Source organism: Pecten maximus, chromosome 6 (assembly GCF_902652985.1).
Source record: "Pecten maximus chromosome 6, xPecMax1.1, whole genome shotgun sequence".
Taxonomy (NCBI): domain Eukaryota; kingdom Metazoa; phylum Mollusca; class Bivalvia; order Pectinida; family Pectinidae; genus Pecten; species Pecten maximus.
In genome coordinates this window covers 23,059,914-23,087,799 of record NC_047020.1, presented here as the reverse complement: position 1 = coordinate 23,087,799, position 27,886 = coordinate 23,059,914, and the positions used below count along the sequence as shown (strand labels likewise).

Below are 27,886 nucleotides of genomic sequence, written 5' to 3'. Positions count from 1 at the left end.
TTTGCTCGTAGCCGATGGACATGTACACTGTAGTTAATGGAGGCTGCCAGCCCAATCTATTTTAGGGCAAATTTGTTGCAAATAAACTGGTTTAGGTTTGGGTTTATGGTTTAAACCTGGTTTTCAAAACGGTTTGTAAACTAAAACTGGTTTGCTCTTGAGAAACAAATGCGAAATTCTAGTTTTTAATATGGTGTCTTTGGGAGAAAAAGCTTCAGAGAAGTATTTGAAACGTTAATACCTCCTGAACGCACAAAAAAAAACCCGAATCCCAAATTATGTTGAAGACATACTTCCACAATTCAATGCAACGACAGGGAAACGCATGCAGTTCTAGCAGACTTTCTTTCAAACACAAGGGAAAACTGTCATACCAATGGGAAAACAATTATTAATATTTATAATTTATATTTTATTTGTCCAGTCAAATGACACTACAAGCCATAGCTGGCAAGTTTGGAGCACGTAGCGCACTTCAAGAGCACATTCTGCATGTGTGTTGACAACATTCGCCATCTTGTTTTCAGAAACGAAACCTTCCAAACCACAACCGGTGGTGGTTTGAAGGGTTTAATAAACTAGTTTAGGTTTATCAGAAACAAATGAATGAACCGGTTTCAGTTTAAATGTGGTTTGAAACTGGTTTACTCAACAAATGGAAAGTTTACAGAACCGGTTCGAAACTAAAACTGGTTTTAGGAGAACAAATTCGCCCTAAGATTCTTCTGCTCAGAAAAAAAGTCTTGAACCTAAAATAACTGTGCCGACTGATGTGCCTTGGTGTATAGAGAGTAAGTTACAAAGTAAATCTATATCAATTCGTATGATTTATCCAAAATGTAACAAAATTTCTCTCTTCGGTGGTGGTTGATGAGGACTATTGGAGTTACTTCCCCTTAACCACATCCAAATCGTGTTACCGATAATTGCCTACTTGTACATTTAAGTCTTAATATATATATATATAATGCTAATTTGTTACCTACTGTTATTCATTTTCGAACTTTCTTTGTATGTGAACGTTTTTTTCATATTCTAAAACGTAAGTGAAGCTGGCATAATGGCAACATATATATTCTTTCACTTTCAACAAAACGCCAAAGGCGAACCCGGTCAAGACTAATAGAATCGTTCACCTTTTCTTTGTGGGTGAGACAGGGGATCTCAGTCCGAGGGGAAATATACAAGTTGCCGAACACTATAGGCTTGCCGTAGTTTGGCAGCTTAAAACTCTTACCCCAAGGGTTGAAAACCCCACGAGGATGAATAATTATTTTTCTCTTACGTTTCGTCGACAAAATCACGTCACGTCAACATTTCCTTGCATTGTTGTAACGTCAATATTAGATACATTAGAGGGTTAACGGGATAAGAGAAAAATAATCATTCACCCCCATGGTAGTGAGACAGGGAAATCTCAACCCTCGGGGTAAGATACCTGGTACCCATTAAAGCTGCCAAACACTCGACAGGCCTCGTGTTTGGCAGCTTATTTATAGGTACATTATATGTATCTTACCCAGAGGGTTGATATCCCCCAGTCTCACCCCAAAGAGCTGAAAGATTCTATTAATCTTCTATTTCTTCTTCAATAGTGCAGCTTGAATATTGTAAAGAATTCAATGTCCAATGCCGATTCCCTGGACGTAGCATAGACATATGCGCAGTGACAATCTGCTGCGAACAGGTAATAAATTAACGTAGTAAGCACTGCCTGAGCGTATTGAAAACGCTGTGACAATGTTCCAAGAACGCAGTGACAATGTTCCAAGAACGCAATGACAACGTGCTCCAAGAACGCAATGACAATGTGCCCCAAGAACGCAATGACAACGTGCTCCAAGAACGCAATGACAACGTGCTCCAAGAACGCAGTGACAATGTTCCAAGAACGCCATGACAACGTGCTCCAAGAACACAGTGACAATGTTCCAAGAACGCAATGACAACGTGCTCCAAGAACGCAGTGACAACGTGCTCCAAGAACGCAATGACAACGTGCTCCAAGAACACAGTGACAACGTGCTCCAAGAACGCAGTGACAACGTGCTCCAAGAACGCAGTGACAACTTGCTCCAAGAACGCAGTGACAACGTGCTCCAAGAACGCAATGACAACGTGCTCCAAGAACGCAGTGACAATGCTCCAAGAACGCAATGACAACACGCTCCAAGAACGCAGTGACAACATGCTCCAAGAACGCAGTGACAACGTGCTCCAAGAACGCAGTGACAACATGCTCCAAGAACGCAGTGACAACGTGCTCCAAGAACGCAATGGCAACATGCTCCAAGAACGCAGTGACAATATGCTCCAAGAACGCAGTGACAACATGCCACAAAGAACGCGGTGACAACGTGCTCCAAGAACGCAGTGACAACGTGCTCCAAGAACGCAGTGACAACATGCAACAAAGAACGCAGTGACAACGTGCTCCAAGAACGCAGTGACAACGTGCAACAAAGAACGCAGTGACAACGTGCTCCAAGAATGCAGTGACAACGTGCAACAAAGAACGCAGTGACAACGTGCTCCAAGAATGCAGTGACAACGTGCAACAAAGAACGCAGTGACAACGTGCTCCAAGAATGCAGTGACAACGTGCAACAAAGAACGCAGTGACAACGTGCTCCAAGAACGCAGTGACAACGTGCTCCAAGAATCCAGTGACGATGTTCTAAGAATGCAGTGACAATAGCGTGCCACAAAGAACGCAGTGACAACATGCTCCAAGAATGCAGTGACAACGTGCAACAAAGAACGCAGTGACAACGTGCTCCAAGAACACAGTGACAACGTGCTCGAAGAACGCAGTGACAACGTGCTCCAAGAACGCAATGGCAACATGCTCCAAGAACGCAGTGACAATATGCTCCAAGAACGCAGTGACAACATGCCACAAAGAACGCGGTGACAACGTGCTCCAAGAACGCAGTGACAACGTGCTCCAAGAACGCAGTGACAACGTGCTCCAAGAACGCAGTGACAACATGCAACAAAGAACGCAGTGACAACGTGCTCCAAGAACGCAGTGACAACATGCAACAAAGAACGCAGTGACAACGTGCTCCAAGAACGCAGTGAAAACGTGCTCCAAGAATGCAGTGACAACGTGCAACAAAGAACGCAGTGACAACGTGCTCCAAGAATGCAGTGACAACGTGCAACAAAGAACGCAGTGACAACGGGCTCCAAGAACGCAGTGACAACGTGCTCCAAGAATCCAGTGACAATGTTCTAAGAATGCAGTGACAATAGCGTGCCACAAAGAACGCAGTGACAACATGCTCCAAGAATGCAGTGACAACGTGCAACAAAGAACGCAGTGACAACGTGCTCCAAGAACACAGTGACAACGTGCTCCAAGAACGCAGTGACAACGTGCTCCAAGAATGCAGTGACAACGTGCAACAAAGAACGCAGTGACAACGTGCTCCAAGAACGCAGTGATAACGTGCTCCAAGAATGCAGTGACAATGTTCCAAGAATTCAATGACAACGTGCTCCAAGAATCCAGTGACAATGTTCTAAGAATGCAGTGACAATAGCGTGCCACAAAGAACGCAGTGCCAACATGCTCCAAGAATGCAGTGACAACGTGCAACAAAGAACGCAGTGACAACGTGCTCCAAGAACACAGTGACAACGTGCTCCAAGAACGCAGTGACAACGTGCTCCAAGAATGCAGTGACAACGTGCTCCAAGAACGCAGTGACAACGTGCTTCAAGAACGCAGTGACAACATGCAACAAAGAACGCAGTGACAACGTGCTCCAAGAACGCAGTGACAACATGCAACAAAGAACGCAGTGACAACGTGCTCCAAGAACGCAGTGACAACGTGCTCCAAGAATGCAGTGACAACGTGCAACAAAGAACGCAGTGACAACGTGCTCCAAGAATGCAGTGACAACGTGCAACAAAGAACGCAGTGACAACGTGCTCCAAGAATGCAGTGACAACGTGCAACAAAGAACGCAGTGACAACGTGCTCCAAGAACGCAGTGACAATGTTCCAAGAACGCAGTGACAACGTGCTCCAAGAACGCAGTGACAATGTTCCAAGAACGCAGTGACAACGTGCTCCAAGAATCCAGTGACAATGTTCTAAGAATGCAGTGACAATAGCGTGCCACAAAGAACGCAGTGACAACGTGCTCCAAGAACGCAATGACAACGTGCTCCAAGAATGCAGTGACAACGTGCAACAAAGAACGCAGTGACAACGTGCTCCAAGAACGCAGTGACAACGTGCTCCAAGAACGCAGTGACAACGTGCTCCAAGAACGTAATGACAACGTGCTCCAAGAATCCAGTGACAACGTGCTCCAAGAACGCAATGACAACGTGCTCCAAGAACGCAGTGACAACGTGCTCCAAGAATTCAGTGACAATGTTCGAAGAATGCAGTGACAATAGCGTGCCACAAAGAACGCAGTGACAACGTGTTTGGTGTATGGTTCTTACTACGTTGTACACGTTCTTACTATGTTCCCACTGCATCCTCAAACATTTTCCATCAGCTGGCCGAGTGTGATGTGGTGTAAGAGTTTTCCTTTATGCGTAGAGGTATTGTTGTGAAAGATGACCGAATATACAAGGTTATATACTCGATATATATATTGCCGACAATGGCAGTGTAGTATACGATCACGCGAGTGAGGTACGTAATTACATACAAGCTTGACCAGGTGTAGACTACGCCGATAGTGGTCACGCACGGCCGAATATAAACTCAGGGACGAGGTGACATAAACACCTTCGCATAGAGAAGTCAGCTCGTCACGTACATTCACAACAGTATTATTGATAGCAGTATATGTATATCAAGATTGTCTGAGAAACGTATCTGAACGAATTTTAAGTGTTGAGTAAACCTTCTTTGTTTGGAGAAAATAAAAGGAACTTATGTTATATTGTTGTTCACATTAAAATTATTCCCGCCATTAATTCTTTTACATCAAATTGGATTGCCTCCCTTTGACTGATCTTTTGAGATGTATATATATCAATTGCATTGTATCTTATAATTTAATTGGATAAATGAAAACATATAACCGCTTTATGTACAATAAATAGCAGTAATCAAAGTCTTTTTCTTCAGCTTATTTTCATAAGAACTGATATGAATGGATCTGTAGCTGAATGACACCAGGTAATAAAATAGCTTTTTATAGTAAGTGACCTCATTTTTTGTCAGGAATGTCTTTTCTGAAGATGAAAGTTTCCAACAATTTTATTTGTTTCTAAGTCTGTCATTTTGCTTGTGGAATTAAATGAAAATTCCCTCTGATGCACAGTCAAGGCAAATGTATAATGAATACAGTACCCCAACTCTTGTCTATTTATAGCTTTCCTCGGAGGAGAAATCATGTGATATGTACAAATGTCTCAGAAGAAACATCGTGTCATCTGTACAAATGTCTCGGAGGAGAAATTGTGTCATTATCCCCCAATAAACTCATTGCTTTGTGGGTAAAAAATGTTCAATCATTTGCCTAGACCTTCAGTGTTAATTTACATACAGAGCAAGAGGATTCAGAATTCATGTACAAGATAATATGATTTGGTGATCCAGTCTTTCCCTATTAAGTATTCGGGAGGGAAAACTTCAGAAAAATGTCTTTATTGTTTATATTTAAAATCCAATTGGTCCACAAAAAGTCAAACTTGCAATATATAGTTTCAAGGTAATGTCTAAAGGTCTTAAAATGCAATTTTCTTGGATTTGAAAATTTCAAACGCTACATTCTCCCTGATAGAATTTTCAAAGAGCTGGCATTAAGTAGTGTCCACTAATCCAAAACTGCTAAATCGTGACAGCCAACTCCTGACAGCCAAATCGTGACAGCTAAATAAGGCACCAATGCTTTTCTTGCATACTTCAGTTAGATTTAGTTGAAAATTGTCGCTGATGTGTGGAAATACGTGTGTAATGTCCATATTTACTGCAGCAAGAGGGACAAAAACGTTTGAAAAGCTGTTCAAAATCTAACACAGTCCTGCAGTCATGACCTTCATTTTTTTACTTCCATAGAACTAATTGTATTTGTTTTACAGAGGTACATGTATAAACAAACAACAACAATTCAGGTATTTCATTTTATATTTTTTATTATTGTAGTTTTCATTATATTTTTTCTCTCTTTTTTTGTTGTATTTTTTTTTCATTTATAATTTTATGTTATACATGTACACAGTCAATTTACTGCTTATCTTCCATATTTTGTTTAACACCAATAAATTGCCATGTACAGTAATGGTAACAATAACAACAACAATGTTAACATCGTCATGGTAACCAACACAAATGTATTATACCAACACAAATGTATTATACCAACACAAATGTATTATACCAAAATGCCAAGTTGCCTGTGACAATTTTGTTCCTATGAGGAATTAGAAAAATATAATATATTTAGCCGCCCTAACTGCATTGGTTGAAAGCTATGTTATGCCTTTGACCAATGAAAAAGCAATGTACAGAAATAATCAATAGGTCTATAATTATCAAGCTTCAAGTTCATAGGAAACACTCTCTCATTCAATTATCCAGTCTATCACTCTCTATCTCTATCCTTTTTCATCACTCTGTCTTTCAAATACCAAAGAATATATACTCCTTGATCTTCATTCTGTATTTTCAATTTCATCTCTCAATTACTTTCAGTTTTTTCTCTCTGTTTATCAAACACCAAGGTATACTATTTTGTATATCTCATTGTCCAATTATGAATTAATTTTAATTTCTTCAATTGACCCAAAATGGGGAAAAACATGTTTTATTACAATCCAATAAATCCTGACAATTTTTAATGTTACCAAATTATTAATTACACAATAAATATCTTATCATTTGATAAGTATTTATTCTAATGTTTACCAAAACAGGTGTATATAAACTTTTCCTTTGCTTGTAAAAAAAAAAAATAAAATAAGGAAATTAATCTTGGCTGAACATGGATTTGAACAAAACATGTAAACAATACACTTAACACTGTAAGTTTTACAGTGACGTTAGAACACAGAAGCCATATAGATCAAACCTTAATTAGCATATACTGTGATATAGTGAACACATTCATATTACAGTAAAATATAGGGATAATTCATATATCACATAGATTAAATAACTTTGGTTAAAGCTGCTGGATCTCTAGTGTTTGTGTTTAACTTTTCTTGTTAAAAAAAAATCATACTTCATCTTCATTCCGACACTAGATCGGTTTTCTGTCACAAATATAGCTCATCCACAATGCATTGTGTATTTCAACTAGCAACATCCTCAAAATAATCAAAAAAGGAAACAAGAATTTTTATAGACTATGATCTAACAGCACCATCAGACACAGAAAAGGTAAGATATTATACTGATCAATTATCATCTTAATTAACCAATTACATTTAATTGGTTTATTGAGTTTCCGTTTAATGTCTATTTACTGTTTAGGATTTCATGCTTAAGACAGAGATCAGACCACTTAATCCATTATAGCACTAATGTATGGCACATTGATCACTTCATTCCTCACACCATGGTATAATTCCTGTTTTTACAAAAACACAATTCTAAAAAAGTTAAAATCATTTATAAATCAAATATCTGATTTATTCCTAGTTAAGAAATATTTCATTTTCAACTTATATATTACAAAAAGTCTCAAGTGAATTTTAACAGATATAATCTATTATAATAAACTTTCAACATTTATGTATGACAATTTCGGCTTAAAACATTTAAATGCCCATTGTCATATTTTGTCCATGTCTTTATAACTCTTTGGTGGTGGAATTTTCTTTGTAACTGTTGACTTTGACATCCTGGTTGGCCATACCATATTTGTTGACTGAAATAAAATAAAAACAATCGTTATATTTTCAAGTACTTACTAGGGTATAATCACATGATATATTAAAAATCAATATAATATTTAAGTCAATTTGATAAATAAATATTTTAGATCACTTTTTTATCAGCTTACAGTCCTATTTAGTTATGATGTCTACAATGATTACTTGATATCTTTTCAGTTCTAACATTACTATGTATTTGTAATATGTACCTTCTTTCTTCTCCTGGGTAAGTTTCTAAAGGATGGATACCTCGCTGACCATTCTGGAACGAGTTTTCCCGAGGTAGGCACTGTTGTTGCCGTAGATTCCCACATATGTGATGACTTCTGTATGATTCATGATCCAATATTGCACCAAATCTTCTCCAATTTCACTCATTTATAAATACATATATTCCAAACTGTTCGGACCTCAACCAAAACATATCACACCAACGCTGCCTTCATACGTAGAGGTCGTTTGGACGTATTGAGAAATCATCGTCTAACTCGTCTGGATTTATCGTATAACTTCCCGACGTGGTTGTGACCTCGTCATCGTCTCGGCTATGTGCACTTTGGCTGCCAAGTGTGAAATCTTTACTGTAAAATATTGAGCCACTACCAAAGTCAAAACTAGAATGACCTTTTGATTGCAAGTCAAATATCGTAGGCAATGTATTCACTGCATTAGCATTGTTTTTATGTGAATTTTGACTACGATTTGTTGAGCACATTGTAGAACTCACACTAGAGGTCAATAAACTGTCATCTAGATAGCGATTGGTGTTTTTTACAGGAACACTGGGCACTTTGATGCCTGGTGGTAATGAGTATCTGTTTTGATGTTTGAGAGGTTTTGTGATCGGAACGTCCGAGTTTCCACCATGACTGTGTTGTCGTATGACATATATTCCAGGCGTATCCTTCCCTTGTGCAAATAGCGGGTTGAGTTCAAAAGTGTTTTGATTATCTGAAAATAGACAAAATTTCACATGAATTTGACCAATTATGAATTTATAATTGTAGTTTTATATAAATCAATTCATAGCTTAATTATATCTTGGTACATGTAAGTGTTCTGATTACTTGGTTATAAAACAGCTATGGTGTGACAGTTATTAGAAAATCAAATTATCATTAAATTTTACGACAAGGGAGATCACTCTTACCCAAATGTGAGTATTAGTGTGTAAGGAAATCGAATCAAATCTCCAAAGTTACTGGAGGTTTGTTTAATTGACAACAGATATACAGACACGTACCTGCATGTGAGAAGTCTTCTTCACTTCCTCCATGGCCACTATCTGATGGCAGAGTTTCCCCGGATGACTCACTTAAACTTTCTTCCTGGTGCGATTTAGATACTACCGCCTGAAAAATACAAAAATAAAAAATCATATAATTTCGTTACAAAAAGATTTATTATAAAAACTTTATTTTGCAATAAGTCTCCAAGTCTTTGCCACTTGAAATGGTTGTTTCTAAGGAAAATTTGGCGGTCTTTGGATCTAAGATGAATAGTGCTGTTTCAATGAACCATTATATGTGCAAAGGACTTATTATTGGCTAGAGATGGGAACTTGATATACCAAAGTTGTGGCGGACATTTGCCGAAGTTGTGGCGGACATTCAATCAACAAATCAATGTCAGATTCTGACCCCACATGCATCTTTGCAGGTTTAATTATTTTCTCTGGTCCAACAAAATTCCATCTATAAACCCAAGTGTGAGCCACCTTTCCTACGATGTTTCATGGTGAATTCGGACATCTAAAACCTCCCCTCGTGAGCATAATCTGACACCTCCCATAGAAACTACAGGGGTGTTGTAATCACCTCTAACCTCTGTCAATGGGCGCCTGTGATGCCTTTTTTATATATATCCCGGAGATTATGGATGGCTAAATCCTGTCACATTTACAGGAATTAAATACCAAATGTATCACGTCGCGACAGAATTAAGCGAAAAATGTTGTGGTCCATTTCATGTCGTTTTCCCCACTTTTAACCAATTTCATTGATTTTGTGAAATTATCCTGTTATGAAAAATCATTCAGGTATAAAATTACACTGGACAGGAAAGCAGGCAATGGAATGGCACCGTTTTTATCCCGTTATCCTTCGTTAAATGTGGAAAGATACCTGAGGAGGTCACCAGCGTAGACATTCAGGGGAAAATGATTTCCATTTCCGCACGAGAAAGCACCACAATCTATTAATTGCCCACAATGGTACATAAAGTGTTTGTGGTCATTTTATCATGTTTGAAAGAAGGCAAAATCTGCGGAAATGGACTTCTGATCCATATATATTAATAGTGTTTATTGAAATATTAGGTTTATTATCTAGCCATATTTGTGTCTGTTTTATTTCCATTTAAATGAACAATTTTTAATGCTACATCAAATTAATCTTGTTGTATTAAATAAACTTAAGATAACATTAACATGTAAATAATGTGAGATTTAATTTCAAAATACAAAATATATACTGGATGTCAAATATTGATTAAAATTAAGTTATATTTTTAAGAATGATATTGTTCTCAAAATCCTGTTAACATGACTAAAGAAAAAACAATAGCTCTTTTTAAATACACAATGCATCTAAACAAGAATAGATATTTTTTTTTACATATTATGTGGAAAATCACAGTAAAATGCATGACATTATGAAATTAATTTTCTCCTGAAAGTAACTTGCCAACAGGTTTGGTCCGTTTTTGTAATTGAATTTAACCACTGAAATTCTATATTTTCATCCTATTCAAAATGGAGTTAAAATTCTGAATCAAAGTAACACAGAATTGTAAGTTGAATCATCAACAATTCATTGGGTACTTGAACATTTCAACAAGCACGAACACCATCTTATGAAATCTACAGATTTGATAAAAAGCCGTAGAAATCACGCCAGTATTTATGTAGAGGAAATATTTTACACGAGCAGAGATACGGAATATCTTGTCAAAAATGTGATCAATATTCCGGACACAGTATCTAAAGCCTGAAATCCTCACGACTTCACAAACCTAATCTAAACTTTCTTTCTCCTGAAAATGTCACCACATTATTGAGCCTGCTGTCAAATTGTTTATCCCTTTACTGTGGAGGTCCATGTGTGTAATATTTAGATACCAATAAACACAGACCATAACCATGATTTATCAACACACGCTCTTCCTCTTCATAAAGGGCAAACATAGATCCCTTATCTCCCTTATCAAATAATTGTTGATATATTGCAACTAATACTCTTAAATTAGAATTTTATATTTGTGTTTAGGAACAATGCGACTGTATCAACAGAAACAGGACACATACTGTACCTGAGTTAATTTCTAAACTATCTTGTAGGCCGAAAAACTTTATTCACGAAAAATTTCCACTTTGACTTTTTAAAGTCCTTTCACACAACTTTTCATCATTTAGAAACAGTGTTATTTTTTAAAATGTATATTTGGAAAAAAAACAAATGATTATAATATGTTTTGTTTACTTAAATTAAAAACTTTTTTTTTTTATCCCAGGATTTTATTAATGATGTCATGTTTGGTCTAACGATACGACCTTTTGAATCTGAACATGTTTATTCCCATCACTACCATATAGACTGACTGACTTATAAATAATATCTATTTTGACTGCTGTCTGACCATTGATTTTTCTGAAATCATAAATGACCATGTGTCTGTATTACAGTGAAATACGGTCACTGAACTGAAGGCCCTTAAATTATTTCCATAGAAAAGCATTACGTAATTTAAAAAAAAAAAAGTAATATTTTTACCATAATTTTTTTCTTTTTTTTTTCTAAAAAAGTTCAGGATTTTCCTAAGTTAAGGAATATTGATGAAAATGGGCCAAGAACTTCCAAATGTACCAATCAATATGTAAACTGAGTACCCCTACTGTTACATACGAGATACTAGGGGATTTGATTCATCTCCCGCCACATGTTACGAGGGAGGATTACAACATTCTATAAAACCTGGTGTTTCCTATTCTAATGCTGTTCGACTTCCCTCAGTAGATCAGGAGAAATAAATCACATCTCAAAGTAACACTGGCCGAATAACAATGGAAAAATTCACATTCACTAATGGTCTAGCACACTATTACTTTCAATGAGATTCCGATCAGAAATGAACCGGAAAAAAACAGGTCTCCAGGTTTAATCCGCGTGTAATATTCGTTGGATCCACAGGTGCTTTATCAGCGGTGACAGGACCATGTTTGTTGACAGGTACATCCATGCATGTTCTATCCTCGTTTTATTGCTATTTCATCGTACACAATATCGTATAAAATTTGAGGATTTTAGGGTCAATAAAAATAAGCTATGCACACAGATAAAATTCCCAAGAGAAAGAAGTCCACATTTAATATGTTTATGTAACATTTTAGTCAGTCTACCGAAAACTGCCATCAATTTTAGTTTGATTTGCTTATTAAGAAGAAATATTGCAATTTTCTTTGAAAATTAGTTCAGCTGACAAGTTTAAAACATAGTTATTGTTGCACTGACTACCCTACTATTACAGAAAGATGGGCCTCTCCTCAGGAAATTTGTAATGTGCTCATTTGAGCAAAGAAAAAATGATAAAAATATACTGGGGTTTTGAATTCCAGATTTGCTGAAATTCAATATATAAATTCTGTGAAAGGAATATAAAACATTTTTTTAAACAATTTTACGTAACCGTGCCAGACAGATGTTGCCTGGTAACTGGCTTGATACACGATCTATTACAGACGTGTACAAACACAAATGACACACATGCAATATTGTGAAATCTGATCGGCTGTGGTGTCACAATTTACATCAGATTGTCAATCACAAGTGTGTGACACAGAACTAGCGATCCTGTTCTTCACTGCTGACATATGTCAAGGAAATCCTACTTACAAAGCTATTAAAGATTTATTAAGATTTATATTATTGAGAGAGAGAGAGAGAGAGAGAGAGAGAGAGAGCTGATATGGAATGTACCAGAAGATGGGGGTATTGGAGGGATATGTACCAGATGGTGGGGTATTGGAGGGATATGTACCAGAGGGTGGGGTATTGGAGGGATATGTACCAGAGGGTGGGGTATTGGAGGGATATGTACCAGAGGGTGGGGGTATTGGAGGGATATGTACCAGAGGGTGGGGGTATTGGAGGGATATGTACCAGAAGATGGGGGTATTGGAGGGATATGTACCAGAAGATGGGGGTATTGGAGGGATATGTACCAGAGGGTGGGGTATTGGAGAGAAATCCTCAGCTTGTGGGGAGTAAAAAATGATAGAAGCATATTAGCCATGATTTAAATTACCTGTTTTTGATGGAAGTTGTTGATTTTTTCTGGATTGCTTGGTGGGTATTTGTGTCCACCAGGGAGGTGTACAACCAGTTTCTCTGTGTCCTTGACCTCTGGTTTGTTTCCAGTCTGAAACAATTCCAAATTAGACAATGCTTAGTTGTTACTGACAGGTAAATTATCCCAAATCAAATCTCGAAACATTTCTTTTCTATTTTTCAAACCTTTTTCTGTTAAATTTGGGGAAAATTTTGAAATATTATCTATGTTTTTCATCATTTCTGGTGAGGTTTCATTTGGCTAGTGAGCTGAAAGCAGTCAGGGTTGAGTAAACAGGACATTGCATATTATTTAACACTTCTTATCATATAATCAGTAACTTAGTAACTTACAGTCGCCAAGGTAATCAACAACAAAAACAGGAAAAAGACAACAAAGACATCTTCACCTTTGTAAAACTCCAGATTTTATCCTAAAATACCTAAAGATGAAGATACGAGCTGGGAAGGTCAAAAAGTCAAGTTATTCTGTTTCAATAACAATACCTAAACTACTACTTGCCGATTCTCTTACAATATAGCTTATCATGGGTCTTTGTTTCTCAAAAAGAATACATAAGAGAGCGTTTTGTACTGGTAATCCTCAACCGTGTACATTTGCACAATGGGCAGGAAACTCCCTCAAATTATAGGACGATAAGCAGACTTTTCTCTGCTGGTGGGATGGGAGGCCTAAGTTTAATGTACTTTGTACAGATTTAACAAATATTTTATGGGTTTAGAGAGACGAACCATCCCTGAGGAAGATTTGACGGTACTTTTTACATTTATTGATTCCCATTCATACTAGGTTTGTGGTATGAGTGTAAACAACACAATATATCTACAGCATTATGGTATATTAGCATGATATTTTCATTATAATGCCTGATTTCAAAACAATTTTTTTTAAATCATGATTCTACCTTTTCAAATTATGTTAATATCTATTTCTACTTATTCTTATCTTCCACCTCAAAATGGTTGACAATGCATGCTAGATCACCTAACCGTTTAATGGCTATAGCCCTCCGGTAAGTATTTATGAAAAATACATTGTCATGGCCACATGGTATTGACTTCGGTGTAAACGACAAATATGCAGAAAAAAAAAACCCATTATAGACGAAACAAACATCTCTATTGTTTGTCATATCCCATGGCATGATCGCAACAAGATATGCAAATTATTGACGATGAAATAGGCAGATATAAAAAGGAGAAGTATCCGGAGGAAAATTGAAACTATCTGACGTCGACCAGCTCCAAGCCATCAAACCGTCATACTATTTTATCTTCAAAGTTACACTTCAGCTGCCACAGGTTATTGGTCATAGTGAATTTGATTGGTCAACCATTTTAGATAAATCTCTGTCCTCCAGACATGGCAAATCATCCTGAGATCAGAGGCTCCGATACATATTGACCACAAGTTTGGATTGTAATGGTGTAAGTCTGATCTGACAACTGGGTACAACGCTAGGCACATCCTTACATCATGATCAGCCACCTCAACATCTACCAATAATCTACAGGACCTATATCATGGCTGGTGGTCTCTCTATACTTGTGTACATCTTAAACATTGTTTATAATTGATAATGGGGAATTCTGAATATACAAGTATATTTCAAACTCCAAGCTAAGGCGCACCTCTATATAACACTACCTTTGATGTTAATTTTTTATTTTTCACACTGTTGTCAAACAGAAAAGATCTTGAGAGTGTTCCTTTAATTAACAAGGTCACTTAATCCAATCCCCTCTATCATTATAAAAATAATTTCAATTCACCTCTAATTCCAGAAATCATACAAACCTACCTTATCTAGTCAAATGTATTGAACTCTTTGACTTTGACCGATTGTGTGTGGGTTTCCTTTTAATGAGCAATTCAAAAGTTTGTACTTTTAAATTACGGAAACTTGATATAGTAGTAGTGTAGACTTTGAACTAGAGATAAAACACTTTTCTTTGTATGACTCCCACATATCTACCAGAACATGTCAGATAATACAGAATCTACACTACGTTATATCATTTGTTTCTAAAATGTGATATTAAGCAAAAAGTGACATATAAATGCCATGATAATAAATGCACTACTCTTATATATATATATTATATATCTCTTTTCAAATCGCCAAATTTGTGAGAAACCCATTTTTCAAATTAACTTAACAAATTGGAGAATATCAAATTTTCAAATAATCAACATTTTCAAGAAACATTTTTTGTTTTCTTGATTTAAGAAATTGCAAACTATTTGACAGCAAACCTTTCCAGGCTATTCAGGTATATATATATTTCCTCAGAAAAATATATTCTGTATGACGGTATCAAATTTCTTGTTGTGAGGTTTCGACAAGACAACAAGAACAGCACTTATTATTATTGGAAGACAAATGTCCAAGTCTTAGATTAGTCACAAATGACTTGCAAAGAAGCCAACAATAGATTCGCCCTCCAAGAACTAGTGTAATCCGTCGCTCGGTTCATCAAGTTAGAACATTTACACCATTGTTTTATCTGGCTAGAAAATCTTTGACACTGTATTCAGGATTTGTTCACACATTTCAGGTTTATTTTTGTGGTTTTGTCGACACCTTTTGTATTTTTGACGTATTGTTATGTGTTAAAAAAACTAGTCTTTGTACTAATGAAAACTATTGTGTATATTTTACACTGACTGGTAGATTTTCAGATACATATTTTTTTCTGTTGAGACGTGGGCTGTGTTTAGTCATGTTTCCCATGACTTATACATATTTTTTTCATTTGAACAATATTTTGAAAAATAAATTTTAAATTTATAAAGTTTAAAATTGTGAAAAAAGTGTGTTTTTTTTTTATAAAACAAAATATATAAATCTTACCTCTCTCTACTTAATTTTATATTTTGTATTCTAATAAATATTTTTTTTAAGACTCTGATAATATATTTTTTAAATTTAAAATCTATTCTTATAACATTAATATTGCTGTTAATCCAAAAAAATTTCATAATGTGTTTAAGATCAGAGCTTCAGAAATTTATACGAATGGGCATCACAAAGAGAGACAACAAGGAAAAATGCCAAGGGAGACCACAACACTGGGTTTTACACTGTGAGTAAATCACTTTTATATTTCTAAGGTAACGTTACGCTGTTATCCTCGACAGAAGTTAAGGTACTTACCGGTGAACCTGTTAATTTCTGTAACAGTTGATTCTTTGTAAACTGAGAATTGGAATCCAAAGAAAAGCTCACTTTGGCTTTAGACTTGGGTTTGCCATGTGACGAAGGATTCGGTTCATCATAGAGATTTGGTATACTGGTACACTGAGTAGGGAAAGATAACTCAGGGTTGTTATTTTTGTCTTTTTCCCGTTTACGTAGCACACAAATGACAGCAATCAGGCCGATTGATAGCACTACAGTTACACACACAACAGAAACAACAATTAGCACAAATTTGTCCGCGTCCTGTGGTGTTGTTATCATTGTCGTTGTGTTAACATATCTCACGATAATATGGAGGTCACGATCTTTGGATTGAACAATGGGTGACCCACGATCTTTGACCTCTAAGGTCAGAGTATATTGCTTATCCTCATGAAATTCGAAAGCCCTGCGGATATGAAGACTTCCAGTTTCATGATTGAGGTAAAACATATTATCAACATCCCCCTTTTTGATGAAGAACATTACTTTTCCATTTTCACCATCGTCCATGTCATAAGCTTGGATTGAAGCAATGATACTATCTTCAGGAGTCGTATGAGGGATGGAAATTGTGTAATTCTCTTCATTTGGAAATATGAATTGAGGCATGTTGTCGTTGCTATCGGTTACTGTAATCACGACCTGTGTTGACCCTGTTCTGGAGGGATTTCCCTGATCATATGCCTCTACAACAAAGTCATAACGACTGAGATCCTCACGATTGAGCTCTTTTGTGGTTTTAATTTCTCCACTTGGGTATATAACAAAAGGAAGCGAGTAAACATCAAAACCTTGAGGGAATCGGTACCTGACTTCACCATTCGAATTTTGGTCTTCATCCACAGCCGTCACTGAACCAACAGGCGTTTCTGCAGGTAGATTTTCCGAGATTCTGAATGGGAAAATACTCTTGAGAAATTCAGGATCTCGGTCATTTTGGTCAATGATGTCTATAACAACAGTGGCCGTAGCGTTAAGGGCTGGTGACCCATTGTCTACAGCGATGACGCTCAAGGTCACATGAGCAGTAGCCTCTCTATCAAACACCATGTTGGCACGGACAACGCCAGTAATTGGATCAATTTCAAATCGGTGGTCTGTAGGTGGATCTATAGCATAGGTCACGACCCCATTTTCCTCTATATCTTCATCAGTGGCGGCGACTTGGATGACCTCATGACCTGGGGCATTGTTTTCCTCCATGCTGATGCTGTAGTAATGTTGCGAAAACTTAGGTGGGTTATCGTTGTCATCAGAGACAATGACGGTGAAAGTCACTGAACCATCTAACTGTGGAGTTCCTTTATCATGGCACGTAACTGTGATGTTGTGTTCTGGTATTGACTCTCTGTCCAGTTTGTGTTGAACTATGACCTTATATCTTTGGCTTCCAAAACTAGATAGTCCGAAATAAGTGCTGAATGTTGAGCAAGTGACCTCTCCGTTTGCCCCCGTGTCTATATCCGAAACCTGAATAAGGGCGACAAACATTTGTAGTTCTGAACACTCGCAGATCTCCACTTTGTCTTGATATTTATCAGATATGAAACTGAGGCTTATTTTTGGTGCATTATTTCCGGAGTCACGCACTGTGAGTCTAACGACAGCTGAGGACACAAGAGGGTTACTTCCCTTGTCCGAGGCCTCTACAATAATTGTATACACCTTTCCTGGTTGGTATGACAATGTTCCTTTCACCGTTAAATGTCCATCATTTTCTCCAATTTCAAACAGTTCGTATATTTCCTGAGGTTGAGATTTTCGCAGTCTATAAAATACTTCGCCCAGTTTCCCAGAATCCTTATCAGTAGCATCCATAGTGAAAATGAGGCTGTTGGGCTGAAGATCTTCTGTCACGGTTATATTCACAGCCGGATCTTTGAAGATCGGTTTATTGTCATTCTCGTCCAGAATGTTGACTTGAATAGTGAGAGTACCAGTGCGTGGTGGTAAACCTCCATCTCTCGCCAAAATAATAAGTTCGTAGTTAGTCTGTCTTTCATAATCTAATTCCTGATCCACCTCTAAGTTCAATATGGGACTGTCATCGATTGCACTTGCTTCTTGACGAAGCACGAAATCAGATTGTGCTTGCAGAGCAACAAGTTCATAAGACTGTATTGAATTGTTCATTCCTCGATCTAAATCCTGTGCATTCTCTATTAGAAAACTTTTGTGTACAGCAGTCGATTCCGAAATATTCAAGACCATTATAGATTTCGAAAATGTTGGTGTATTATCATTTTTATCAGTGATGTTTATACGAACAGTTATAATCTCCAAGTAAACAGAAGATAACGGTGTTCCAACTAGCACCTCGAAATCGAAGAAACAATCCACTTTAAACTTACAAACATTTTCATCTTCACGATTTATGACACCCACCGTGAAAATCTTACTACTATCACTATCTATACGAAACATCGTAGAAATGGCCGAACCGTCCATAAATCTAAATTGGATGCTGTCTAGAACACTGGGTTCTAATTTAGTCGCCAAATCCAGTTCTTCAATGATACTACCGATAATAGTGTTATTTGGCATCTCCTCTTGTAACGGAAAAGTAATGTTTGGCGGGTTTGCCAGACACTGATTCAGAAGAATCAATGGAAAAAGGAGAAATATATAAATATTAGCCATGTTTGGTAATATTTTTATCCAAATTCGTTCTTATTTCCTTCTGTGTTTCTTTGTCATGACCCTAGGTATTCTGGCATTGTTACGACGTCATATGTAATTCCTCCTTCGTCAAAACAGATACCTGGAGAAGAAAAAAATATGGAATTTAGAGCAATTTTTTTCATAAAAAAATGAAGCTTTGCTTACCTATTTAAATATATGGTGATTTATTTTCATACAATAATAAAAAGAAAGTAAAAATTATCACAAATTAGTCGGACACAATGAGCACAAAAAATCATTTATCTCATCTAAAATTACACCTTCAATAAAAAGGTTAATGTTTTCCAAAGTGCAAAAATACTGGGTACTTTTGGCAAAGTATTGACCACTACATTTACTTAATGCTTTCAAACATGTTGGTGACTCAGACCAGCTTTGGATATATTCAGCACAAAGAGACGGTTTTACGGTAAATAATCCCTCCATATAATTACAGATACATCTAACACCAAAGTTTATTTCAGGTTTAAAATGTCAACATCTGGTCATTTGGATAGAACAGGCAATTACGAAAATTTGAAAAGACGAAACAGTGTTCAACAGAACTGTATTAGTTACAGGGGATGCTCGTGTGTGTCAAAGGTAAATAAGTCGCTTATTTCACGATATTTGCTCCGTTTTGTTAGTCTGTAAAGTACTGGGTGAGAAATCCATACAAGTTTTGTTAGCAGTGTAAACACTCAACTGGTTTGTCAGTTAGAACCTCGGACAGACTTGACACCAATACTGAAGACTAATTAAACTTCACAATTCTCAAACGCTAATTGTAGAGGAAAACTGAAACTTTCCCATGAAAATTTCTGTTGACATTTTCGCTAAATTAAACATCAGTCATATCACAACCGTGCCCTAAAGATGGAAAGTAAAACTTTATGACAAAATTTATTATCTGTTACTTAAGAAAATAATTTCACAAAAAAGTTATGAAATGTATTTTGATTGATTTAGAAATCCAAATATATACTTAGCAAAAAAAACAAAAACATGCAGGTTTACGTTTATGTTTGTAACTACACAGACAAGACACATGAAATATATCTCAAAAGCTTGAAATTCAAGAGTAAATCTTAAAAATCTGATATATTTAAAAAGAAACAATTTATTTCATTAAATATAAAATTCCAACACCGATCCAAACGACTCTTGATTTATTGCTATGACAAGAAAAATATTGTCCAATTGTGTTTAATTCTGAATAAATAAATCTTTGATAATGCATGCCATAATAACCATAATAAAGTAAAACAAAAAACAAAAATCCTGGAGTGTACCTAATCTTGATTACATGCATGTACAGTATTACAAATTTCCTGAAATGGCTTGAAATTAATTCAAAAATTGTTTTTTTTCAAATTGAAAACAAACATTGCTGTGGATTTCAACTAGTAATCTACGTACTGCTACAATTTTTGTTTACCTGTTTATCGTCTGTCCGGTTCTTTAGAAATATTTATCAAAAACTTTCAACCACCTTCAATTCAAATCCATTTGAGTGAAAATTCATGAGAAGTTTAGTTGTTTACATATGTATCACCATATAATATTCCTCCATCAGTATGAATGATGCTATACAGCATCTCAGCGTGACTAATTCAGAATCATACACAGTGACAGAGAATCAAAAGTAAATATATATCTATATATATATGTAATTTTCATTTATACAGTAGTAATTGATTTCCAAGTATAACCATGGCAACACAGATGAAATAAATTCCAATCATCCTGACATGACACCATCCAGTGATGAATATTGACTAGGATATCATATTCTACATCAACATAGTGGCTGGTATACTTCTAAATAAACTCCTGATAGTAAATACCTGGTGTAGTGATGATAGAATAGACAGCCTCCTGTAACAGTACATCTGTATTAATATCCCTGTACACTTAATGATGGAGGAACATAGTTTGATCGTTGACCATAGGAGAGTTCCACATACATCCCCACACCTTCACACACCACACACAGACTGCTATAGCACCTTCCAAATGTGTACTAGTGTATACCTGAGCGATTCGTCTTATGCTCTCTCAGGTGTGTCTTAAAGGTAACCTACTACACCTGAACACAGCCATACCTTTACCTGTACTCAGGTACTGACCAACCATACTACGTGTGGTCAAATGTGTCCGGATACATGCTGCTGATGGCGGTATGTACCAGCGGTCACTCCGTCAACAAATCTCCCATGATTATCACTTGTTTATTTCAAGTGTTTGTTTCACAATCAGCCTTTCAGTTCACCAGACAACAATTCTTACTTTTAGATATTCTTTTCTGGCTTATAAATACTTGAGGAAATTGTTAGATTGTTTGTCACCTGATAATTCAACTCTGCGGAGGTATATATCCATTTGTTTTCTTTAAAAGAGAAACAATTATCATGGCTGTATATATCGACCACTCAAAGCTCCCCATTATCACGATAATAGCAGACAGTGAAAGTCGATTGTGTGTGACTAGAAAACTAGAAATTTAACTCCCAGACAGCAGACCTTATACTTAATAACCTCTTAATTACAGAAAATTTGTTAAAAGTACATAAAATTGCCCCAGAGAAATTTCATATATATTATTGAATAACATAAATGAAAATTGTATCTAGGTCAAATCATAAAGGTACAGAATAACTTTTAAGGCTGTAACTGGATAGTTTTCTGTTTAAAATTCAGCCTTGCAATATTTGTTATGGGAAAATTTATTTATTGCTATACACACATTCTGAATTTAATCTTGAAATATAAAAAAAAAAGAGAGTAATTTTCAAAATTATTATGTACTAGATAATTTAACAGGGTTGACATAACTTGCGTTCTTAATGAACCCTACACGCATAAAGATAAAATGTCAGTGTTTTGTAAATTAACTCTCGTTGACTGGACCATCCTAAATCAACTCTCGATAACTGGACCATCCCATTCTCCCACAGACTAGATAATTATTCATCCATCGTCATCAGAAAACAATCCCGGAGACCAGACATACAAACAAAGGATTACATTTGTTTCCACAAGTACACTGATCTTCGTCAGTCTGTCACCACACAAAATCCAGCATATCTTGAGAAATGTTTTAGTTTCCCCAGCAGCCCCTGGCCTTAAGATGAAATTTGTTATGCAACATCGGCCGGTAAACGGATACCTGCCTTTCCTGTGATCGAGATAGCAAGGAAAGCGAGAGTGGCATCTTTACATAGCTCAACATAGGTAAACATACTCGGTGATTAACGCAAAACCAACTTCAAATAGAACTGAAAAATCTTGTCACCGTTATCAAGGAGGGAACTCTGTGATTAAGATGTCTGCTTTGTTTTTATATCTCATCTTATCAACAAAGTTTTAAAACTGGTGAAATTCTGAAAACTAGAAATTCTCTGAATTTCAAAAATAAACAATTTGTAAATTTTTCAGCCAATAATCCTTTTAATAATTTTTATACATATAAAATATACTGTGTGCAGAAATTTGTTTAAATTTCAATAACTGTACATCTAATTTAATGTATATAGGTTGAATCCAGAATATAAAAACATACAACATTTTGTCTTAATAAACACTTAATAAATTTCACAGTTAAAATGATAACTCACATATCCATCACATTTATACATAATACACATATACTTCATCTTGTTGATAAATTTAGGGGGAAAACCTGTGGCTACAAAATAGATTACCTTACAAAGGACTTGTCTAACACAAAATGTATCAAAATTTATCATGATAAATAAAGAAAGCTGTTAGGAGAGAGACATGGATCTTTTCTGTATGACAGTGACGGGTTAGAAAACCGCTACAAAGCAGACAAACTGTGTTTTTATATATCGTTCATCCTACATGCTTGCCTGGTCACTCTACCATAATAGCAAAGTGCCGCGGCTATTGTCAATGAGTAATATACACAAACAGGACACTTAGTTAAAATTGTCCCTGTGGCAAGTAATGTGTTACTGTCTCGTTTACTTTAAATTTGTCAATAAAATATCAAACTTCAATGTTGCTGTGTTAAATACACAAAGAGGCCGAAAGTTATACAAATATTTAACCAAATTAACGTGAAGCTATATAAACTTTAGACCCTACCTGTATTTGACGACTCTACACCTTGCTGACGATCAGTCTCCAATATATGTTTGTCCTTCATATCATAACTTATGTACATATATTCCTTTTTTGACACTTTGAATTTGAAACTATATTTCTGACACAAATCCCTTCTCTGGCAAACATTGATTCAAAGATTTTTCAAATCTGTCAACTGCTACCAGTTCTACAAAGCAAATGTTTCCCGCTTGTCATAGACCTGTGTCAGACAAAAACACATTCTAAATCCATAACTTCTAAACAAACAGTTTGATTTTTGAAGACATCACAGTGATACAATAAGGCAATTGAAAGTGAACCTTAATTCCCCACGATTAATGATGACAGCTTGGATGGTCCCTTTTGGGGTCTACCTAGAGGGACTAGGGATTAAAACCCCTATACAACACTGCACTTTACAGTAATCCCTAAAAAACATTTATCTTTTGAAGTGACAAGATGGGATTACCACTAGACACTGTAAGTCTCAAAGGCTGTAATGGCAGCCTGCATTGCCTCAGGTACCTATACCACAGCCCCTAATTTATAAACCCTAGAGTTACACAGCAAATATACTGTACCTATACCACAGCCCCTAATTTATAAGCCCTATAGTTACATAGCAAAGATCATGACTATACCTAGATCATATATACTGTACCTATACCACAGCCCCTAATTTATAAACCCTAAAGTTACATAGCAAATATACTGTACCTATACCACAGCCCCTAATTTATAAGCCCTATAGTTACACAGCAAAGATCATGACTATACCTATATCACAGCCCCTAATTTATAAACCCTAGTGTTACAAAGCAAAGATCCATCGTGGGTAGGTAAGTTGACAAATTTTCTTCTCCAAGTACTGACCTTTAAACAGAGAGACTCAGCCTTTATTCCTAGATGGCTGGACATTGGGATGTATTCTGAATTCAAATTTTCATCTCCTTAAAAGTACTTGGACATCTTAGACCCGAGGGATGTGATCGAGATTTGAGGTATTACTGAAAGGGTCTGAAACTGACCCCTTGCTATTCAACCCTGTCCATCAGTGATGGCCAATCAAATGAACTGAGTGAAAATTGGCTGTTTCATCTGAAAAGATGAGTTCGGCCCCGACAGAGTGCAATAGTCAATTAGCCATAAATTGGCTTTAAAATGTGACACCGAACAAAGACGGCACAAATGTGCTGTCCAATAAAAGGTGACACCCACTGCATATAAACCATCACCGACTGTCCAACCCACTTATTTCATATGAATAACAGACGTGAGCGAGTTATCACCGAACGTGTCGCCAGACACAAGCCACGATGAATGACCAACTGTGGCACCAAAAAAAATGTAATTCAGTTGATAAATCAGGACTCGAACAGCAGAAAGGCTGCTCTGTAAAATATGATTATACCAGAAGAAATCAAATGTATGGCGAATGTTTGTAGAATCAGGGTCATATATAATTACTGTATGTCGTGAAGTTATCAAAGAAAGTCAAGGATATTCCTGTAGACCTAAACCGAGGAATTCATACAAACTAGTACTTAGCTCTGGTGCAAAGTCTGTACCTCTAATTTTGATACAAACCCTCCAATACAATTTGATTCATAGGCTAATATATATTTCAGTTTAGGTCAGAATATCATTATTTCCCTTGTATTGAAGTTTTCTGGGCAAATTTTATGCTTCTGTTCTTTAGCCTAAAATCTTATTAGTTATTACGTAATTTCACAAATCTATCTACCGTACAAATGTATTGTAGCCTTGAATCCCAATTGTCCTTATGATTCTATACCAAGCAAGCTTCAAATAAATTTCCTGACACAGTGTAATGAACATCTATTTAAATGATTTATCTGCAATAACGGATACATGTCTTTTCAGCGTTAATCACCAGACATAGAAAGTCTTTATATCAAGACAATTCAGATACTGTAGCCAAGGCTATGTCACCATTTTACACTTGACAAAATCCAGCTATCTACCAGTCTCCACAACCTGCACTTTTCTGACCTTCTACAAGTGCACCTGTAATCTTATTTCATATTTTAATACAAAAACCGTTTATATTTTAATCTGATATAAGATATTCTTTATCAAATGATACATCAAAATTTTAACTATGCCTGACAATGATACAAAAAGAAAAATGAAACTTGCATGTCAAACTTACTTCTGCTCCAATACACAAAGGGCAAATGGAAGGTAGACAATTACTTATGTAAAATTTACACTCAGAAATCATGGGATGAACACCTTTCTACATATTTTCTTTCCTATTTTCATATTTCTACACATAATGCACCATCATTATGATATTCATGTAGTTATTGAGGAAGATAATTTGATATATTCTACCAGGTTTTTTGTCTGAAAATGAGAAGTGTTTCTTACTTAAGAGAGGTATATGTGTTACCAGAAAAATTATTTACAAATTTACATATATTAGCAAGCTGAAGGGGCAACCTCAACTTGTACCAAGAAAATACATATTTCCATCAATTCACATATTAGTAATTAATGAAAAGTATAACAAAATACATTTTACAATTACTGACAAATTCAGCCCTAGTTATAAACGTGTGATGCATTTTTATACACAAACTGAGATTTAACAAAAGTTCTCAAAGTAAAACATTATCACTTATTTATGAAATGTAATTAACACTTACCAAACTCTTGGAATGACACAAAATCTCTTTTTGAAACTGTGTCCAGAATTTGATCGAAATAGAAGTGGAATCGGGCCAGAAACGAGCTGACAAAACCCAGGACCACACAGTACACTACATATCTCACTACTGAACATGGTGTTAAAATCTGAGGACAGCCCTCACAAATAAAACAATACTTCCATCTAGCTATCATCCGCCTTTATTTTTGTCACATTTACGATCACGCTCCAGCAAACAGTCAGTTATGAGAGGTTTTCAACATACGCATAATCTGATGGATCAGACGCAATAAACAGAAGATTGTCGACACCATGCTCATGACCACTGAAACACACCAATGGTTTAGACAAAGGCTGATAACAATGAACAAAATATCATCCTGGTTGAGACAAAAGCTGTGAACATTTCGTCCTCTTCGTGCATGACATGAGATGGATCCCAAGATAATTTTGAAACAGTAGAATATCTCAACTTTAAATCTAAACCAGTCTATCTTGACCAGCATCTTTTTCAGTGGGTTTTTATCTTCTTTTTTTACCCAACAAGTTCTTTAAAAATATATATTTATCTTCTGTTCTTTCAACAGCCGTGTTTATGGTTGTTCTGAGGAACACTAAGTGCAGATTTGAAATTTATCCTGAGCCCAAAGTATTGTTTGTTTAACTAGTTATTACCTACAACATTCAAAGCTTATCTAATTAAAGAATTTTCATAATTTTAATGGTTTATTGTAAAATTTTGTAATTAAGAAAATATAGGCAATATAAATTTTATTCTGAAGCTTCTAGAGGATGACCTTTAACAAAAGGTTACAACCTAACAAGTATACCATAGTCATGTAGATTTCTGTATATATTTGATCTATGACATATTTATTGTGAGACAATATAGGTCAATATACAAAAAAAATCTAGAGACAATTCCTTTAAAGCTTTGTGTTAGTTTTGAAGTTTTCTGCACCAAATATCAACTTATTAGGAGGTGTTTTAGTCCCCATATGGGACTGTACAGACAGATAGCATTTACGTTTTGTTTATCTGTCACGGAATTGTTTACATAAGAACTTAAGTGTATTGTTCTTTTTTGTGTAAACAAAGACAATTGTTTAATTTTCTCAAACAGTAGCAGCTGTGACAATCTTGAAACAGGTTGACATATGCCACGTGACAGCCTTAGATTATGACATTTTCTATAATAATTACCTAATTAGTTTTTACAAAAATTAACAGGTAAGTAGATCATTTATCATATGACAATTAATTAGACATTCTGTACTTTCTTTAGTATATCTTAAAAATTAAATTATTACCAATTCAATTTCAAAATATTTATATACTTTCATATGTTTTAATTGAAACAGGTGTTGTAATTTACACAGGTGGGTCATTAACTGTATGATTGACTGAAGTGACAGGTGAGTCTAATTATCTATAATTAGACTTTAGCTACTCATTCAGGTAACATAGACCAATTAAACAAGATATACACAAAAATCAACTCTTTACACCCTCAAATAGTTGTTGTTACTCCTGATACAAAGAAATATTCATAATATGTAGTCAATTTAAAACAGCATGAAAAAATTCTCATAAATATTGTAACGTTTTCCTGACCAAATCAAAATGCAAATAAATTATAGAGAATTTTAATATCAATTTGTTATGGAAAATACCTGTTCATGTGAAAAACTTTATAAACTAATTCATTACCATTTAACAATAGATATCATTGACTTGGACTATCACGGCGATAGTTTACCAAGAATTGAAAACATGACGATCATGACTTGAGACAAACTATCAAGATCTAAGTGAATTTAAATCATAATGGATTTTCATTGACTGAAAAATCTTCCTGAGATTATCTGATGAAAACATGGCGACAACTTGAGATTTGAAGCTGTATGGACATGCTGTGGGGCATCGGTCAAGACGTTCGAGAACGTACCTTAATGCACCGTCATGCAGACGTACCTTTCATGACAAGAGCTACATTAGTTTCTTGACGCGGTCAAAAGAATCCACTCCATAGGAAATTTGTCACATGGTCCATT

The 27,886-nt window shown here is 35.8% G+C and overlaps 1 protein-coding gene across 4 annotated transcripts in view; it reads right to left on the bottom strand.

Annotated features, from left to right (window-relative positions):
• Positions 1-6,556: 6,556 nt before the first annotated feature.
• The window catches only part of LOC117329279 (protocadherin gamma-B5-like), a 37,759-nt gene continuing 16,429 nt past the window's right edge, over positions 6,557-27,886 (bottom strand). For 3 of the 4 annotated variants that reach the window (XM_033887142.1, XM_033887145.1, XM_033887144.1), the window contains 5 exons: positions 16,361-19,148; positions 13,159-13,272; positions 9,101-9,209; positions 8,067-8,808; positions 6,557-7,850 (listed from right to left, as the gene is read on the bottom strand). In XM_033887142.1, coding sequence (XP_033743033.1) covers positions 8,300-8,808; positions 9,101-9,209; positions 13,159-13,272; positions 16,361-19,027 — 3,399 coding nt within the window. In that variant the 5' untranslated portion in view covers positions 19,028-19,148 and the 3' untranslated portion in view covers positions 6,557-7,850; positions 8,067-8,299. Of the gene's footprint in view, positions 7,851-8,066; positions 8,809-9,100; positions 9,210-13,158; positions 13,273-16,360; positions 19,149-20,895; positions 21,052-27,886 lie in introns of those variants that run through there. The other variant, XM_033887143.1, reaches the window with a different exon arrangement.